The 19644-nt window shown below is 38.1% G+C and overlaps 1 protein-coding gene and 1 long non-coding RNA gene across 2 annotated transcripts; one reads left to right on the forward strand and one right to left on the reverse strand.

The window, feature by feature from the left end:
- On the reverse strand, nt 1–8180 carry LOC105044810 (UDP-xylose transporter 3). Its single transcript, XM_010922828.4, has 9 exons — nt 8034–8180; nt 7905–7954; nt 7657–7812; nt 3451–3635; nt 2594–2661; nt 2000–2132; nt 1711–1872; nt 1352–1624; nt 1–323 (listed from the first exon to the last, which is right to left on the reverse strand). The coding sequence occupies exons 3-9, from the start codon at nt 7775–7777 to the stop codon at nt 207–209; spliced, it is 1059 nt and encodes a 352-aa protein (XP_010921130.1). The 5' UTR covers nt 7778–7812; nt 7905–7954; nt 8034–8180; the 3' UTR covers nt 1–206.
- A 2458-nt stretch (nt 8181–10638) lies between these two features.
- On the forward strand, nt 10639–12638 carry LOC140857962 (uncharacterized). The gene is made up of 3 exons (XR_012141360.1): nt 10639–10796; nt 10971–11137; nt 12440–12638. It is a non-coding gene; the product is annotated as an uncharacterized lncRNA (long non-coding RNA).
- The last annotated feature ends 7006 nt before the right edge of the window (nt 12639–19644 follow it).

Consider the following 19644-nt stretch of genomic DNA (forward strand, 5'->3'; position numbering starts at 1 on the left):
TGACAAGAATAAAATTCTTTATTATTAACTTATAAAAGCAGGAAAAAATGCATAGGAAAACGCCTTTGATCCTTTCTGCTCTCAAGTACTGGTCTTGTAAAAATGCTTTGATTGTACAAGCAGGTGGGTCACATTTCTAACCCCTATAATATAATGGCATCCTGTAAGTTTAGATCCATGTATGATGTTGTGGATCAGGGCATATTTCACGCACGCAAATCCTTGTCTGAGCTCCACACTGGGGCTTTTGTAGCGGCAGCATCTGTTACTACAGCAGGTCCATTTTCAACAGTGAGTAAAGGATCAGAGTCACTTTCTTTTACCTGAAATAGGGAAAAAAATAAATTAGCATCGAGTAAATATGATGAAGTATCATGTTTCAGATTATGAAAAGATTCAGAGAAATAGCAAAATCTAGTTAAAGACAAAATTTGTTCAAATCATTTAGTATGCCGTAATGTCTAGATCTTCTGACTTCACTTGAATTAACACATACAACTAAAGCATTAAGTATATGAGGGGAAAAAAGCATCATGCATCTATCTCAATTTAGAAACGCCAGAACATCTATAGATTAACAACTCCGCACCCCCTCCCCGAAACAACCATCCTTCCAAATCCCAGTTTTACCATCAGCTACAATGATATACTAATTATATGCCAGAGGCAGAAGCTAAACACAATCATAGAAGCAACCTTTGGGGTGAAAATGGGCGATGAATTTCATGAATTGAGCAAATACCATGTTCGATTTGATATTTGGTTAGAAAACCAAGTGTACAGATAATCTCTGAACCACCATGGGGTGGTTGGGCTTGATCTGGAAACAAAATGCTGCTATTAATGAAGGCATAATGTTCAGACATGTCAGCAGCAACTGTTCTCTAGCCGTGATAATAGATATGAACTAGCATCCAAAAAATGACTGATTTGTTGGTAGATATCACAATATTACCATGAATCCATCATGTTTCTCTACATTAGTTTTGAATGAGATAATGTCCTTATTACCATACTGCCATGTGTTTATCTGCTCAAAATTATTACTTCAGCACATGCAGATATTCAAAGTTCCTCATTTTCCACATATAAGTCTTACCAGTATGTGTATGCTTGTAACAATCTTTAAGCAGCATAATAAAATGTGGCTGACTTTACAACAGTGTATCTAAATATTACCTATCTCCTTAATAAGCATTATTGGTAATGTAATGCGTATGAAGCATAAATTGTGACCAAGGAAAAGAAGCCAGATTTTACTAAAATGTCCCTGATGATCAAAGCACGTATCCAAGGGGCCAACAGTCTGGAAAGTGACGCAACATGCAGGATAAATTAAAGCCAGTAGTACCTGTGATATCTGAGCAGATGCTTCAGTAGCTTTTTGCTGGGTCTCAATTGTAAAGAAATAAGAATACAAGATCATCCCAACTAACGCAACTAGAATTCCAAATATGTTTCTCCAGCTAAATGGATCATGAAGTAAAACATAACCAAAAACCAGGACAAGGCAAGTTTTCAGATGGCCCAAGACTTGATAGGTGACAGGTGATGTCTTTCCAATTACTAGAAATGTACTGAAGTTCACAGAGACTGATATTAGGCATGACAGCACAATGAAAATCTGCAACAAGAAAAAGAAATATAAAAATAGAAAACAGTATGATACGGTAAAGAGATATGCTGCCACATTCTGTGATAATTACTTACCAGAACTTGAGGAGTATACTTGAAAGAAAAAACATTTTGGTTTGTCAAAAGACCATCAAGAAATGGACCAATGATGAACAGAGTCAATGCTTGATAGGGACAAGATTGGTACAAAAGTTGTGTGGAAGACACCTTAAACTTCTTCTGAATAGTGTTGGTCATCTGAGAACTGGTTAAGGCTTATGACAGGAACCAACACCATGATTCAACAGTGAAAACTGCAATATTGAGTTTTCATTTTTAAGATAACCCAATAAGAAATCTAGTCAAGGTTATTACTGAAGGATACAATTTGAGCAATGCAAGTTGTAACAACTGCAAGCAGAGATAATACAGATCCCAGAGCATTGAGCTGCAGATCTGTCACAGTCGCAATTCCAACGCCCAAAAGAAGGATAGCAAGTGAGAGCTGGATATTCCTACTGTAATAACAAGGATAATATATTAATAAAATAAATCACAAACATTTCATAAAGATCAAGATTCATACATGAATCGGACAGCATAAGTTCTTGCTCTAAAGTTCCTAGCAAGTACATTGTAAAACTTGACTTCTGAATGATCTAGCACAAGTTTTTACACAAACTTAACATATGTTTGGCGCATTTAAAAGCAAGTTTATCTCAACTGATCATTAACTAACACTTAAAAAGTTACTATTTTGTCATTCCCATAACCGCATATGTTCTTTCAGGGCTTTCCCTATATGTACAACCAATACTAATCAGCATGAAGGTTTAGTGCTGCTTAGAGAATTGAATGTGGATGTAATCCATTAGCTTGAAATAATAAGAAAGAGTTCAGTTAATTTATTAAGTTCATTTGAACACTATTTACAATATATTCCTTTGAACTTTGGTGTCAATAGATGTGGAATACAGACCTGAACTTCTTCCTGAGGAAAAGAGTTTCCAGTAAAACAGTGCAAGGAATGATTGCCAGCTTTGTCATCTGGAGTGAAAAAGATAAATAAGAAATCACCAACAAATCAAATTATAAAGGAAAAAAAAAAAAGATTTCAACTTTCAATTGTATTATAACAAAGACATAACAAGGGCTACAGCAAGAAGCAGCATAAGATGGAGAAAAAACAAGGAAGGTAGCTAAGCATCAACCAAGGGACCAGCATGAAACTTCTATATTTTAATAAACATTGAGGACTGGTAATATTAAAGCACCATTTCCCTTGGCCAGCAGTAACTGCACATGGACAGTTAAGGAAGATGACTATATATTAAGGCTACAGGGAATTGTAAATTATCATGCTTCCATAATGGCATCTTCCCAATTAGGAACAGAAATATTGTGCCCAATAACATTTGCAATATTCAAATATCAAGAACATTAGACGAAGCAAGATGTAGTCAGGTTAATATTGAATTCAGATCAGAATAAATGGCATAAAATGATGATTGCATGAAGCAAGGTTTGCTGTTTCGATACCGGATCCCATATCAATACCATCCTATTACAATGTCAACATGTGGTATGGTACAAGATGGCAAGACATATCGAGTGTCCATACAGTACAGGACTGCATACCAATTAGATAATGGTATGTCCGGTATGGTATGTACTGACTAGTATAGCAAACCTTGGCATTGGAGTAATAATATTGCATCCAAATATTGGTATTCATATATCATCTCATGCAACAGGCTCTGGTGCACGATGCATTCTTTCAAAGCAATATTAGTTAAAGTACATTATTCAGTCAAGAAAAAAGAAGACAACATATACCTGATAAAAACCGACAGAATTGAAACCCAAGCTTAAGTTTAATAGCCCAATAGAGATTCCATTAAGAACTCCAAAGCCCATTACTAGCCTTGCATCAAAAGGTTTATGCTCAAATAGTTTCATCAATAATGCCACATGAAGAGAACAGAATGTGACCAGGAGATGCCAACTTGTCAGAGTGGTGGCTGCAAGAAGAACAGGGGTAAGCAAATCATAATTTTCAACCAGACCAGCTACATCTAGTGATAAAAAATGTGAGCTTTCCCATCTGTAGAACCTCCAATTTAAAATTATATATAAAGCAGCCAAATTTATGTCTCCGAATTTCCTAAAGGCAAAGAGTAACCATAAAAGAATAACCACACAAAGCAGAAATCCAAGTTGGTCAAACTATACATTGCAGACTTCTTGTGGAGTTTCTTTTTCGTTTTTTTTCCCTTTTTTGTTTCATTGAGTGCGACCATGAGGTAACAAAGCAGGTGAGATGAGTTTGGTTTTGAATATCAAATCATAATTTCCACGATCATGTTAAAGCTTGAGAAATGAAATACTACATTCAAGGAAAGGAAATGTTTCCTTCCAAGGCTTGCATTACCCTTCAGGAGTAAACATGTTTAAATCATTAATGCATGCAAACAGACATTGAGATCCTCACAGACTAGGTTATATAATTCAGCGTTCCAATAAAGTGCCACCCAGTCAACAACACTTGCACTTTCTTCTCAGCAACACTTGCACTTTCTTCTCACACTAAATTCTCATGACCTACCCTAGTACTCAACATAAAAGTAACTATTAGAATATAGCACTATAAAATTCTAAATCTTATTGGCTTGGGGTTTAGGTTCAGGTTCATATGCCACAATCAATTTTGCTTTGGTCTACCACATTGGGGCTGACTACATTTTTTACTGCTCCTCAATAATCCTGAATTACTAAAGAATGTTACATATCACTGTGAATCAAGCAACAAAAAAGCTTGTCTTCTAATATACATGTTACTGAGTCTCATGAGCAACAAAACTAATAGCCTTTTAGGGCCTCACCGCTTCAACACTATAATCCTTTGTGAGAATATTGTCATTTTTTTCTGGCAAATGTATGCCTTTAGTATGTATCGATATCCATATTCGCGGACTCAGTACCAGAGCCTGTGCCGGCCGGCCGGCAGTACTAGACTTGGCAATTACGTCCGACCCAGATGGGTCCCGACCCGACCCTAATAGGTCGGATTGGTCAACATGTTGATCGGGTTTTGACCCGACCCAACCGAATCTAATAAATTTATATCTCGGATTGGGTCGAGGTTGGGTTCGGATAATGGCCACCCCGACCCATTATCTGATCCAAACCCGATCCGATCTTATGTATATATATTATTTTCTATCTTATTGTTAAATTGATGTGCATCCAGATCAATTACAGAATAGAAAAATAAGCTTCCAAATTGAAGCTTTTACGTTTTCATATGGCCTTATGCCTCTTATGGCTTAGTGAAGGGCCAAAGACTGGTTGTATGAAATATAGGCCTTATGGCCTTTAGGCTTGGTTAAGGCCTTAAGAACTGAAAAGTGGTAGTGGGCTATTGTTCAATGCTTCTGTTTTCATCTAGAAAATCTCATTTAGACGAGGCGGATATCCAATCGGATAATCCGATATCCAGTCAGGTAGGATATGGGTAAAGAAAGTGTTGACCCGTCGGATCACAGGTCGGGTTTGGGTTAAAATGATGAGATATCAGATCGGGCTTGGGTCAAAATGTTGGGATATCGGGTCAAGTCGGGTCGGGTGCAGATTTGACCCAAACCCACACTCGACCCGACCCATTGCCAAGCCTAAACGGTATGGCTCGGTACGGATCCGTACCGGACCGGTGCGAACCGATAGGCTAGAGAAGGAAGATGGAGAAGAAAGAGAGGAAGAAAGAGATGGGAGGAATAGGAGATGAAGAGAGGGAGAGGGAGAGGGAGAGGGAGAGAGGGGGGAGAGGAAGAGGAAGAGATGCCACCAGAGAGCTCTCCGACGGTCAACAAGGCAGCGTGGAGGGAGCGGAGGGCGGTCGAGGGCCACAAAGGATGGCTGATTTTAAATAGGGGTTCGCTTCTATTTTGATTTTTATTTTTGATTTTAACAGATTAAGTTGGCAACAGTGTTGTCACCTTTTTTTTTTAAAAAAAATCCAGATGAAATCAGCAAATGGTTTGCTGACTTCAAATGAAATTAAAAAAAAAAAAAATTCGTGAAGTCGACACCTGGGCTGCCGACTTCACGCAATAAAATAAAAACAATCGAAAATAGGGACGAATCCCTATTTCGAAAATGAAGAAGAGGGCGGAGCTGCAGAGGCCCTCCTCCGACTCGACCGCCCCCAAGCCCATCAGCGTGGGCTCATCGGCCATCGAAGATCTCGCGGTGGAGGTGCCGTTCATCCGGAGGCCTCTGACAGCCTCTGAAGGCCCGGTAAGGACATCCACACTCTCTTCTTGCCTTCCTCCATGCGTACCGACCTCGACAAGACGTCGGACCCTTTCTTTCTCTCCCTCTCCTTCTCTCCCCCCTTTTTCTCTTCCTCTCTTTCTTCTCCACCCCTCCGGGAACCGATTTAGACGCCTGAACCATCCCGATTTCCCTGCCGGTCCGGCTCGACATGAGGTGTACCGGGTGGTTCAGCATGTTTTTGAAAATCCTAATTGATATCAATATTTGATATCTGATATCCGTATCTACATCTATATTTGTATTGATATACGTTTATCGATATCGATATCTATATCTATATGTCGATATCTATATCAATATCCATAGCTACATGCATATCAATGTCCATATCATATCCATATCTATAATTCTATTCTAACTTTATGCTATAATTATGTGCTTGTTTACCATGATGTAGAACTCCCCCTTATTCTTGTGATATGGAATTTATGAGTAGAATATTATGTTCTAGCTTCATGCTTGTTTTCATTACATGGAGAACAAAATTTCAATTTGTCTTACTACTTGTGCAAGCGTTTGAAGGTAACATGCATATAAGTTCAAATGTACTTATCTATGCATATATATTTTTAATAAGATATTGAAAATCTAAGTACCATGTGGCAGTATCTTTACTGTTATCTTATCTTTCCTTCCAAAACAGACCTATGGTGTACGGCTTGGCTAATCTTATTCCTCACAAGATAAATTTTATGGATTAAAGAACAAGATCTGTAAAATTCTCAACTGTCATGGGCTAATATGTGGTGCATATGTAACAAACAACAATGTTAAGAATAACCTTGGATTTCATGATTCACATCTTGTTCCATGCCCTTTTCAGTTCAATGAATAATTCAGCTTCTTCCCCACATCTCCTTCTGCATTTGCATGCTAGATCTTTTGCACTTCCTCTTTGCCATCCTACATTTCCTTCTTTACACCATAATTTTAGTTAGTTAACAAGTAGGAAGGGTGCAACAGAAGTGTGCCATCCATCCATGTAGAAAGCATGTCATGTTCAGACATCCTTCCTTCTCATTTGATATTATGCATTGTTGTCTTCGGTTATCGAATGATTATTAGCAAACCTTTGAAGCCTTTCAACCTTCAGCATGATATGGGATGTTTCATCTGTTATTCAGAATGTGAAAGCAGCTATCTCATCCATGGGGAAAATTACATCATCCTAATTTATGCAGCTGATACTTTTTCAACTCCATAAACTCCAATTATATCTTCCTCTCATAAAAACATTTAACCCAAGAACTACCTCTGCTTTAATTGGTCACTGACCAATGGCCAGAACATTTCAACTTGTCATATGCTCAGATCCATCAAGTTCCTTCAATTCTAAACCAATAATGATCCTCACTAGATCTCAAGCATTGGAAGTTCAACAAGCATTCTCCTATAGAATCCAAAAAAAAACTTGTAAACTAAAATTGACTTTTAGGGAGACAACTAAACCATCATGCAACAAACGACCAAAAAGCCACCAATTAGTCTCTACAGATATCCACATGCTATCTGACCAAACGTGCAAGAAACAATTAAAACCCAATCAATACCACCGAATCACCAAAAACGATACTAATCATGCACCAACTGTAAAATCTGGCATTCTTTCAAACAAAGTCCAAGGTCAAACCGAACTGAAAGTCCTCAGATTTCTCCTACTAACAGCAAAAATTACAAAACCAAAGTGCAAATCGTTAGATCTCTCACCAAATGTGAAGCCGAGGGTGCTGATAAGCGCTTTGTTACAGATCACAATCGACACCGACGAGACCACCGACAGGCTCAGCGCGCCAACGGTCCCCAACTGGAACCGCTCGCCCTCGCCCATCTCCACTCCAACAAATCCCCTCTCAGCTCCAAGATCTGGCCCTTCCCACCATCAGATCAAACTCCCCAAAATAAAATATAATCCGAAAACAACAATAAAATCGATGACAATTAACAGCAAAATTCACCTCCTTCAGCTCAGCCGCCACGCCTCGAAGAGTGATTCAGCTAAAATTAACTGAATAAAAACGTTTCGAAACTTCAGATCTGATTACAGATAGAAATGGAGAAAGGGAGAGGAGACAGCGAAAAATTACCCCTTTTCTTCTTCGGATGGGAGTATTTGCTTCTATTTATATGGAACTCTCTCTCTCTCTCTCTCTGCTTCTGAAGAAGGCCCTGGCGAATAGCGGTTCGAACGTCCTGGGATCCTGGTGCCTTTTTGTCTTTTAATTTTTTGGGGTTACTATTTTCTTTTTTTTAATAATAAATGCTTCCTTTTTCTCGCCGGCAACAACGGAGTTTCGATGAGGTGAGAAAAATGGAAATTTTGCTTCAAAATTATAAAAATCGAAATTTAAAAATAACAAAAGGAAATTAGATAAAGACGTGGCGGATTTTTTAAGTAATATACGATGTTGTCACTTAACAAAAGAAACCCATTAACTAACCACTGTCAGTCTTGTGAGGACGAGACGTGGGGCCCGCATGATTAGGAGGAGATCATCTTGTGGTGTGGTGTTCGTGGATGGGGAAGGGAAATTGAGGTCCCGAAATGATGCGAGGGAATGAGCGAGTACTAGCATTAGGTGCACCCACCGCGGGCATCAAACGGTTGGTAGGAGGTTGACAAGAAGGCTTGGTGTTTGATTAATGGTATAGTGCGGGTGCTGTCGGTTTACGTTTTATTTTTTTAAATTTTCCTGCTATTGCTGAGCTGGTGGCATTATTATAGTTTAATTCTCACGCGCCGTAATTGCCAATCAGAAATCGTTGAATTGATGGACCCAGATCCGAAGGTAATATCTGATTTCTTTGGTAATGTAGCATGTGGTTTAGTTTGGGCACCGTGTAAACGCTATGATTGAGTGTTCAACAGCACGCGGAATCCATGAATCATTCATGATTGAGGGGAAATTGCTTCCGAAACTTCTAATTTAACTGCCATTATAAGATTATAGCTTGAGCATGTTCTAGAATTTCAATGGCATACGTTTTCCAACTTGCAAACGCTGATTTATGAGTTTTTTTATTTCATGCATGTATAATGAAGTTTCTATGATTTATACACCTCGTTAGTGTTAGAACATGGATTATAGGAAAAATTAGAGAACACAATCTTGAACTTTTCATTGGAACCGGTATACATGGTGCAAGTGGGTCAGCTTAGTCTTGTTTGCTACCTCATACCGGTCTGATTATACTTAACATCTTCAGGATAGCTTTAGAATTTGGGCTTGACATGTGAAAGCTAAACATAGGTAGGTCTTGATTTATATCTAATATGAGCTTGATTAGACTTAACACCCTTAAGGTAGCTTTCGATTTAGATTTGGGATTCAAAAGCAATAGATATACTAATTATTAATTAGTCATTGATGACATTGCATATCTAAGAAAAAAAGGTTTAAATGTTTTGGCACTTCTGTAACAATTTCTATCACTCATTATAATTTCAGACTAAAAGCTAAGAAAATTGCGATGCCAAGATGAGCTATAAAAACCATAAATGGAGATCTAGTGTATGTAACCACTGGTTCCTCCATAATTTTAGTCCTCATCATGAGAAATGCTCGATGAACCTCAATGTTAAACAAAATGTTAAATAGGTTATTTTGATGATAAGAGAGTGGCTGGAGAGTGAGAGGGAGAGGGGAGAGAGAAGAGACAAATGAGTCCAAATCCGAAGAGTTAGTGCAGAGAGATGGATGAGAGTTCAATTTGAAAGTTAGTATAGAGACTGAGCTACTCTGTCATCTCCAATAGAGGATATAAGCTTTTTTTTGTCACCTCGATAAGTACTCGGAGTAAAGACATCATTAGACTAATCGAGGAGAGCACATATCTAGTTCGGTGTTTTTATCCTCATTTAATTTTGATTGTTAGAGTGGTCATGCATGTTTAGATAAAAAGAAAACTGAATAGAGCATAAAGGAAGAGAAATACGAGATTAAACTGTAATCCCTCGACTTATGATTCACTTTCAGATTTCTTAGTTCAAAAATTGATTGATTCAGGCAAGCTTATAAGGATTCAAACAAATCATTGATTTTTCAATGGTTTTGATGCTTTATATAGAGGTAACATTATCTTCTCCATGCAACACTGATCGGGCATTCAATAGAGATTTTTTTTTTTTTAAATAAAAAGAGGAAAACTCATCCAATATTTATCGAGAAAAAGAGCACAAAAAGAAAAGGATGCACAAAACGAGAAAAAAAGACCCTTGCTTCCATACAGCTCCAATGGGGATTGCAAATTTGGCTGATTGATGGTTCAACAAGCCAAACCGGACCAGGCTTTTAAACTATACGGGCATGTTGATCCGTCAATTGCCTCATGTGAAGAGGTTAGAATTAGAAATCAGAGCCGATGAGAAAATGCGATAAATGAGCGAAAAAAAAAAAAAAAAAGAAATCATGAGAAGGCAGACAGAGTTCCGCACGTTTGTCAAACGCTAGGTGATCAACGGATCTCATCCATCAATACTTTCCCAAAAGTCGAGAAAAATAGAGACCGGAAACCGAGATTGCGATCAAACGGATCACAACCATCCAAGCTTGGTCCGCATTGCACATGCCAGAAGCTAGTCAGATCGGATCGAGTCCAATGCGCTCTGGCCCAAATTCGCGTGGGGCCCTGGAAAATGGACTCAGCCCGACGGACGCCAAGCCGTGCAGAATATGGGCTGATTATTCTTCTCTTCCACTTCCAGCGTCCAGACCGGCCGGGCGAGCAGGGTTCTTTCGATCATTTGCTCCATCAAAAGCTTCTGATTTTTAGGGTTCTTTCCGAGAAGGAATCCCTCCAATTCTTTCCTCTCCATCGCTGCAAAACGCTCCCAATAGATTCGCTCAAAGGTTAGTTCCCTCTCAGATCCCCTCCATCTCTCATAATTGCGGCTAAAAGTCTCCAATGTGGTTCGATTGCATCCGGAGTTTTGTTACCGTTTTTGTTTTCTAGGATTTTCTTCCCTAGAAAGCAGCATGCTTCTTATTTCCTCTTCTAATATGGTTGGTATGGTTGGGGTTTAGGGGTTTGATGGATAGCAGTTCCCAGGATCTCTCAAATGGAGAGATTGGGGTAGATTCAAGGAAGGAGCGGTCTCTGGATCAGTGCGCTTCATCGGGGACCGCCGGTAGTGGGTATCGCCTGTTCGATCGCCAACGGTCGATTCATCAGATAATTGGAGGCGGCAAAGGTAATTCATTACAGAATTGAATTTCATTACATATTAGACAAAAGTTTTTTTTTTTTTTTTTCCTTTTTTTTTTTGGTGGGGAGTGTGGGGCGGGTGGGGAGGGGTTTATGTTGTTTATCTATCTGTTTGTATCAATTATGTGTTCTGAAGTGGGAAGTTAAGTAAATTATGCACAACTTATTTGATGCTTATAGTAGCGAGGGTTGATAAGAAAAAAAGTTGTTCTATTATATTTTTCTACAGAGCCGAATACACACACACGCACACACAAAAGATGCCAGATTTGGTGGGATTGAGTGAATCCCATAATTATAGAAGTATACAATATACAAATGAACAAAATCAGAAAATAAGGGAAGATCTTTCATGTGGACGGTTGTTGAATAAGAGAATATCTTGTGCCCAAGCTTGATAGGTTTCCAATAGATGGCTGGAATGGTGGAGAGAATATATCTTGCCTAAATTGATAGATCCAATGAAATCTCATGTCTAAGTTTGGTACGTTAATAATACTCCCCCTCAAGTTGGTGCGTGTAGGTCACAAATGCCCAACTTGCTTTTCAAAAAATGAAACCAATCCTTGCCAAGGACTTAGTAAAGGGGTTGGCTAACCACTTAGAAGTAGACACATAGGATGTGCGAATAAGAGCATTTTGATTTTTCTTGTGAACAACATGGCAGCCGATTTCGATATGCTTTGTGTTCATGGAAAACAGGCTTGGCCGCTATATGTAATGCTGCTTGATTATTATAAAAAAATATGGTAGGCAAGGAAGTATTGCAACCAAGATCATAAAGTAGGTAGTTAAGCCATGTGATTTCATAAGTGGCCATAGCCATAGCACGATATTGTGCTTCAGCTGATGGTAGTATTCTGTTTATGTTTTCCAAGAAATGGGGTTGGAACCAAGAAAGATGCAATATAGTGAAGGAAGTCTGACTTCTGGAATACCCATGCAGAAATCATATTGCAACGGAAACTAAACTGATCTAGATTTAAAACTTTTTTAAATCAAGCATGCATACAAAATATAAATCTAATCTACACATAGTCAGGAGCGTTCACATGTTGAAATTAAGATTCTGAAATTTAAAAATTAGATTAGAGATTTTATCTTGCGCGGGTAGTTTTTCACTGCAATCCGATTGTCGTGGTAATCCGGTGAGGTTTATGTAGAGTCGCACACGCATCCGGCCTCTACGGATATCCACTCGGGATCAATCTGGATCGCTTCTTCTTGAATCTGGATCCTCCTTTGCCAAAAAGAATCCTGACACCTTGATCTGATTTTTTGGATGTAGATCAATGCTTGATTTTCTCAACAGCACTGCCGACTCTTGAACTTGCTGCCTTCTTCTTCCTCTGACATAGATCTCGGACACCCAACTCTTGGATCCCCAGATGGTGGATGCCTAACACTTGGACTTGGAGGCTATGGCATGTAGAGCTACGTAGGCATGTAGAAGAAGGAGAGGGATGGCATGGAAATAGAGGGGCAGGGCTTCGCTACAGGACTCAGGCAACAATCATTAAAACTCATGAGAGGTAAGTCCTATTTATAAAGCCCTAAGCCCTAGAGTCCCACCTTAGCTTCCTTAGTTCAAACATGAACACCCCTTATCTCGTAAGAGGTTAAGAAGCAGAAGGACTTTTAGGATCTGAATTTTTCATAAAAATTCAGATCACCAGAAGAGGCGTCCAACACCTTGATGTGCCACATAATTTCCCATGCCAATGACTCATGGGGCGTCCCCTCTTTGGATCTAATCCAAGAGGGCATGTCCCAATCCTCATCCTCTAATCCAATTGGGCATGAGCCACTCTGGATCTCATCCAAATAGCCGCCAAATCCAATCTCCACTCCCATAAGGCCAACATGCCAAGATAAGGATGAGGAGGAGCGTTAGCCCTCATCCTTATCCACATCACACACCACCAAGTGTTTACACGTCAAAAGGTAAGAGTAAATTCAGATGTGGCGCTATATGAGGATGAGGCTTTGACTATTCAGAGCCTTAAAATAGGACTCCTTTTAAGGTACCATAATTCAGAATTTAATCATTGTAACTTTTACAAATGATTTAAATTCAAATGGTGATTGACTTTTCCACATCTTATCCATCAGGTGGCGCCATATGGGAAAGGCTTTGACTATTCAAAGCTTTAAAGCAGAAGGACTCCTCCTTTTAGCCACCATAAATCAGATTTAATTCACTGTAACTCTTACGATGAATTTAAATGGTGTTTGATTTGGTCAAACCCTATCCAATAGAGAGTCCTAGTCCAAGAAGGATTGGGTGTAACTATGTGCTAGCATGGTTCTCCTAAATCCAATAGGATTTGCCAAATCCCAATCCAATTGGGACTTCATAAGCTCAATAGACCAATCCAGGATCAAATCCTTTTGTTGTGTGACCCCATAGGTCCAATTCTGTCTGATAGTGGAATACATTGTGATATCCATCAACAATGTCATTGAAACTCCTTTCAATGAATTGGAACTCTTTTCAATTCAATCAATTGAGAATTATTTATTATCAAAATAATTTTTATTGATCCCACAATCCATCAGTGATACCTAACAGTATGTAATGGAAACCTAACAGAATGGAAAATGAATCTCTAAGTGCAGTTACCGTGTAGTTCGGTTCTTCTATCGTAAGTCCCGACAAGATGCAGGTCAAGGATAACTCGTTAAATCTGTTCGTCCGTTATATGCCAGATTTAATCATCTCGGATCCATGTGAAACTTTATGAAAACTTCTTTCCATCATTCAACTTTTGATCTCTATCAAGCATCTGCACTTTCACTCTAGTATCTTCATATTGTAGACTTGAGACAAGTCTATCTGAGAAGGAAAGCGATCCGTGCATCAATCTATCCGGATCATTCACTATTTTCATGATGATCCATCGATCGAGAGCATTTAGGAATCGATCCCAAATGACACACGTTTCACTTTTTCAATTTTTGAGAATACGTGTCATTGTCAGGTCAACTCGGATGATTCATGGACATAAAAATACACACAACATGAATAAAAAATAATCCAATTTTATTACTTTCAAAAATTTAATTACAAAATTATGCCTCAGAAAGTATACACAGTCAATCTAGCTTCTAGGACATACATCTAACAATCTCCCACTTGATCTAAAGTCAATTGGCCATAAATCTAAGTCCCATTTTCTCAAGGTGAGCTTCAGTTTTCTGTTGGCTTAGCTGTTTGATCAGTAGGTCAGTTACATTGTCTGCGAAGTCGACTCTCTACATCTCAACGAATTTTTTTTTGAGATATTCACGAATCAAATAGAATCGTCGCTCGATGTGTTTGAACTTTAGGTAAGACTTCGGTTCTTTAGCGAGCGCTATAGCACCACTGTTGTCGCAGAAGAGTAGAACGGCATCTGATGGCATCACATCCAGCTCCGCAATGAACTTTTTGAACTAGAATCCTTTCTTAGCAGTCTCCGACGGGGCGATATACTTATCTCTATGGTGGAATCTGCAATAATCGGATGCTTGGAATTTTTTCAGCTAACCGCACCATCGTTACATAGGAACACAAAATTTAATATAGACTTTCTATCATTAATGGCACACATAAAGTCTGAGTTAGTATATCTCTGTACTCATAAGTCTCTTCCAAAGATCAAGAATAGATCCTTGATTCTTCTCAAGTACTTAAGGATATTTTTCATAGCAATCCAGTGTTCATTTCCTGAATTCAATTGATATCTGCTCGTGACACTCACAGCAAGAGAAATATTAGTTTGAGTACATAGCATAGCATACATGAGAATCTCTATAGCAGAAGTATAAGAAATTTTGCTCATACACTGAATCTCCTCAGATGTGTTAGGACACATTTTTTTGAAGAGATGAACTCCATATCTGAAGGGCAATAGATCTCTCTTGGAGTTTTTCATATTGAACTGCTTCAGCACTTTCTCTATGTACAGCTGTTGTGAAAGATCAAGCATCCTTTTAGATCTATCTCTATAAATCTTTATTTTCAGAATATAGGATGCTTTTTCAAAGTCTTTCATGGAGAACTCTTTAGACAGTCATAACTTAACAGAAGTCATTATAGGAATGTCATTCTCAATTCGGAGGATGTCATTCACGTACAATACGAAGAATGTGACAGCCCTCCCACTGATCTTCTTGAAAACATATGGTTCCTCCTCGTTCTTGATGAAACCTAACGATTTGATCGCGTTATTAAAATGAGTATTCCAACTTCGAGATGCTTGCTTTAGTCCATAAATGGACATTTGCAGCTTGCAGGCCTTGTAATCTCTATCACTGGATGTGAAATCTAAAGAATGCTTTGTATAGATATCTTTCTCAAGATTTCTATTCAGGAAGACAGTTTTCACATCTATCTGTCAAATCTCATAGTCATGAGCCGCTGCAACAGCAAGCAGTGTTTGAATGGACTCTAGCATGGCAACTGGCAAGAAAATCTTCTGATAGTCAACGCCTTCGCTGTGACTATAAACTTTAGCCACAAGCCTAGCTTTAAAGGTCTCTATCTTTCTATCCGAATCGATCTTTCTCTTAAATATCCATTTGCATCCAATAGAAATTATTCCTTTTGGTGAATATACTAAGGTCCCGACTTGGTTGGTGTGCATTGAGTCAATTTCTGATCTCATCGCTTCCAACTATTTCTCGGAGTCGATATCTGACATCGCCTCGTGATAGGTTTTAGGATCATCAACATGGTGCATATCACCTATAAGGAACGTTTCTTCTATATTTGTCAGCATATCGATGTACCTTTCGGGAGGACGTGAGATCCTAGTGGATCTATGAGGTGGAATGGATTCTTAAGGTTCTATGACTCGCTGCTCTTCAGAGACTCTCTTCGAGTTCAATTTTTCTTCCACTGTCTCCATCTTGGATTATTTTTTTTCAAGAATATGGCATATCGACTCACAATCACATTATGGTCATTTGGGAGGTAAAAATAGTATCCTAAAAACTCTTTTGGGTACTCTATGAAATAAGCTCTCATAGACCTACTCTTTAACTAGTACGTCTGTTGTCGTTTGACATGGATCGAACATCCTCAAATTTTGAGGTGACCAAAATTTGATTTCTTATCATGCTATATCTCATATGGTGTGGTAGGAACAAACTTAGAGAAAATCTAATTAATTAAGTAATCGGCTGTTAACAAGGCATGTCTCCAAAGAAATAGAGGAAGGTCAGTGAAGCTCATCATGGATCGAATCATATCCAATAGGATCCGATTTCTCCGTTCTGAAATTTCATTGAGCTGAGGCATTCCAGGTGGAGTCTATTGAGAGACTATATCGTTTTCTCTGAGATAATCGAAAAATTTTTCACTCAAATATTCTTCTCGATCTGATCAAAGTATCTTAAGTGATTTTTCAATTTGCTTTTGTACCTCAGATCTAAATTTTTTGAACCTTTCAAAGGCTTCAGACTTGTGTCTCATAAAAAATACGTACAAGTATCGTATAAAATCATCGATAAAGGTGATGAAGTAGAGATAACCTCCTCTGATCGGCATATTAAATGGACCGCACATATCTGTATGTACCAGAGTAAGTACTTCAGTGGTCCTTTCTCCTTGTCCTATAAAGGGTAGCTCGATCATTTTTTTTGAAGGCAGGACTCAGACTAGATATGACTCATCCAAGAATGAGTCTAAAAGATCTTCTTTCACTAGTTTGTTAATCCTTTCATTTCCAATGTGATCTAACTTAAGATGCTACATGTACTTTAGGTTAATCTCATCTCTGAATCTCTTAGACCCAACGACACTCACTATTTGTTCGAATAGATTAACTGATTCATCTGCATCGATATGCAACTGATAAAGATTATTAATTAAGTGACTATGTCCAATCATTTTATTTTTAAAATAAATGGTACAATGGTCCTTATTGAAACTGATTTCATAGTCATCCTGTGCTAAGCTTGAAACAAAAATCAAATTTCTACTAGCAACAGATACACAATAACAAGTCTAAAAGATTTTCTTTCACTAGTTTGTTAATCCTTTCATTTCCAATATGACCTAACCTAAGGTGCTACATGTACTTTAGGTTAATCTCATCTCTGAATCTCTTAGACCCACGACACTCACTATTTGCTCGAATAGATTAACTGATTCATCTGCATCGATATGCAATTGATAAAGATTATTAATTAAGTGACTATGTCCAATCATTTTATTTTTAAAATAAATGGTACAATGATCCTTATTGAAACTGATTTCATAGTCATCCTGTGCTAAGCTTGAAATAGAAATCAAATTTCTACTAGCAACAGGTACATAATAATAGTCTCTTAATTCTAGACAAAAATCAGATGGTAGTCGAATAGGATAGGTCCTTACGGTCACAGCAGCAACTCTTGCTCCGTTGCCTACTTGTAGGGTCATTTCTCCTAGTCTTAATCTTCTAGATTTCTTAAGATCCTGCATTGAAGTGCATAAGTGTACACTAGAACCAGAGTTTATAATCCAACTGATTGTAGAAGAAATCGAAGGTTAGTCTCAATCACGAGCAGATCTGACATACTTTTTAAAAGTGTCTCTTGAACTCTTCGGGATTCCTTACGTAATTTCTTGATCTAAGATAACCTAATTATTCGAAACTCAAAACACTTTTCAAGTTTCTAAGTCAATCATTAAAATTGGCACCTAACAATCGGTTGTATTCAAAGAAGTGGGCAAGTCACTTAGAGGTAGACTATTTTCCTACAGAGAGAAGAAGATTTTAGTTAGATTTTTGTAATTGATAATTAGTTTGTTTTAGGAATTTTATTTTAAAAATAAACTACCTCCCATTATTTCTGCGAATCCCTATACTCCTTAGGTAGGAAAATGAGAATCCCTTCGTGAGTTAAGGTTCCTAGCTGGTACTGCAGTCCCATCGATTGGCATGCTATCTCACCTGACAGTTATTGATAAACGTGTCAACCAATAAGTGGACAACTCGTCTAATGCTTTTCAAGCAAATTGTAGTAGACTTAGTTTCTAGGTCCTGAAACTTCATCTGACAATTATTGATCTCATTCTCTAGTTAAGTCAGACCCACCATTGAGCGTGAGTGAAACCGTCATTGGGATCCTCACCTGACAGTTATTGAGTCCAACCCCATTTCCACTCCGCAGCATCTCATGCCAGTAGAGTGGTTGCTTCTCTCCTGATGCAACTGAACCACTGTGTTCAGTCGAGAACAGTCAATATCGGAGAGGGCACGACACTCCACAATGGTGGAAGATGCTCCAACTTAATATTAACGAAGAGATTTTTTAATTTAAGTCTCTTTAATCTTAATTATTAATTTACATCTCATATAAATCTACAATTACAATGGATCTACAGGTGAGATTCTGGCTTGGTCTGACCAAGATCGGATCCATGGTGCAACGTAAATGTAGTGGACTCAACCTTAAGCACCACAAAATCGAAATTGATCCCTAAAATGGCCAGATAAGAGAAGATGGGTGGGAGGCTCCCCGCTGTCGGTGGCAACGGTTCTAATTAAGTAACCACCATCTAAACACTTGTCTTAGACACCAAATTGGTCCACCAATTTGAGATTGAGTTTGTTTCGATTCCTCATTACAAATTGCAATCACAATCATTGATTATGTGTTCATGATACAACCTTACACCAAGGGCCGCAGTGATTCATTGTGATCACCGCGTGTATCAACGAACCACACAAACCTGATTATCTTAATTTCATATCTTTAATTCTCAATTTCAGATCTTAATTAAGTGTATTATGAACATGAGATTTAGTTTAGATGTCGAAACTACTTTCATATCTAAACATTTAATCATGTATCTCATACATAACCACATAAATTTCAGATTTATGTTTATATCCTAAACAATTTTGGATCTAGGATTTTGCACGTAAATTCTTTCTTTTCGCAATTCTTCTTCTTGATTCATACAGACATCCCTTCCACCATAGTCCTCTATGGTAGGACGGTCTTTACTATGAATCTCAAAGAGTACTAGCTACTAAGAATTTAATCTACATCTATATATATCACATATGCATAAACTAACACAGATTTTATACATCTCATATATAAACAAGATCTAATACATTACATATATTTAAATTAGATCTAATCTAATTACTAAATCTGATTTTCAGATCTAAAGATCTGATTTTCAGATCTTAATAACATGCATGTGAAACTAATCTGTGGCTCTGATATCACTTGAAGGAAGTTCGACTTCCGAGATACGCATGCAGAAATTATATTGCAGTGGAAACTAAACTGATATAGATTTAAAATCTTTTTAAATCAAGCATGCATACAAAATATAGATCTAGTCTACACATAGTTAGGAGCATTCACATACTGAAATTAAGATTCTGAAATTTAAAAGTCAGATTAGAGATTTCACCTTGCGCGGGTAGCTTTTCACTGCAATCTGATTGCCGTGGTAATCCGGTGAGGTTTCTGTAGAGCCGCACATGCGTCCGGTCTCTATGG

The sequence above is a fragment of the Elaeis guineensis genome, chromosome 5 (assembly GCF_000442705.2).
Source record: "Elaeis guineensis isolate ETL-2024a chromosome 5, EG11, whole genome shotgun sequence".
In the NCBI taxonomy this organism is placed as follows: domain Eukaryota; kingdom Viridiplantae; phylum Streptophyta; class Magnoliopsida; order Arecales; family Arecaceae; genus Elaeis; species Elaeis guineensis.

What these genes read in the sequence shown, in the direction of transcription:
- LOC105044810 (XM_010922828.4), bottom strand. Translation starts at nt 7,777, where the DNA reads ATGGGCGAGGGCGAGCGGTTCCAGTTGGGGACCGTTGGCGCGCTGAGC. An exon ending in CACCCTCGGCTTCACATTTG is followed by an intron (nt 3,636 to 7,656) that starts GTGAGAGATCTA and finishes TTCTTCTTGCAG; the next exon opens with CCACCACTCTGACAAGTTGG. An exon ending in AGTATACTCCTCAAGTTCTG is followed by an intron (nt 1,625 to 1,710) that starts GTAAGTAATTAT and finishes TTCTTGTTGCAG; the next exon opens with ATTTTCATTGTGCTGTCATG.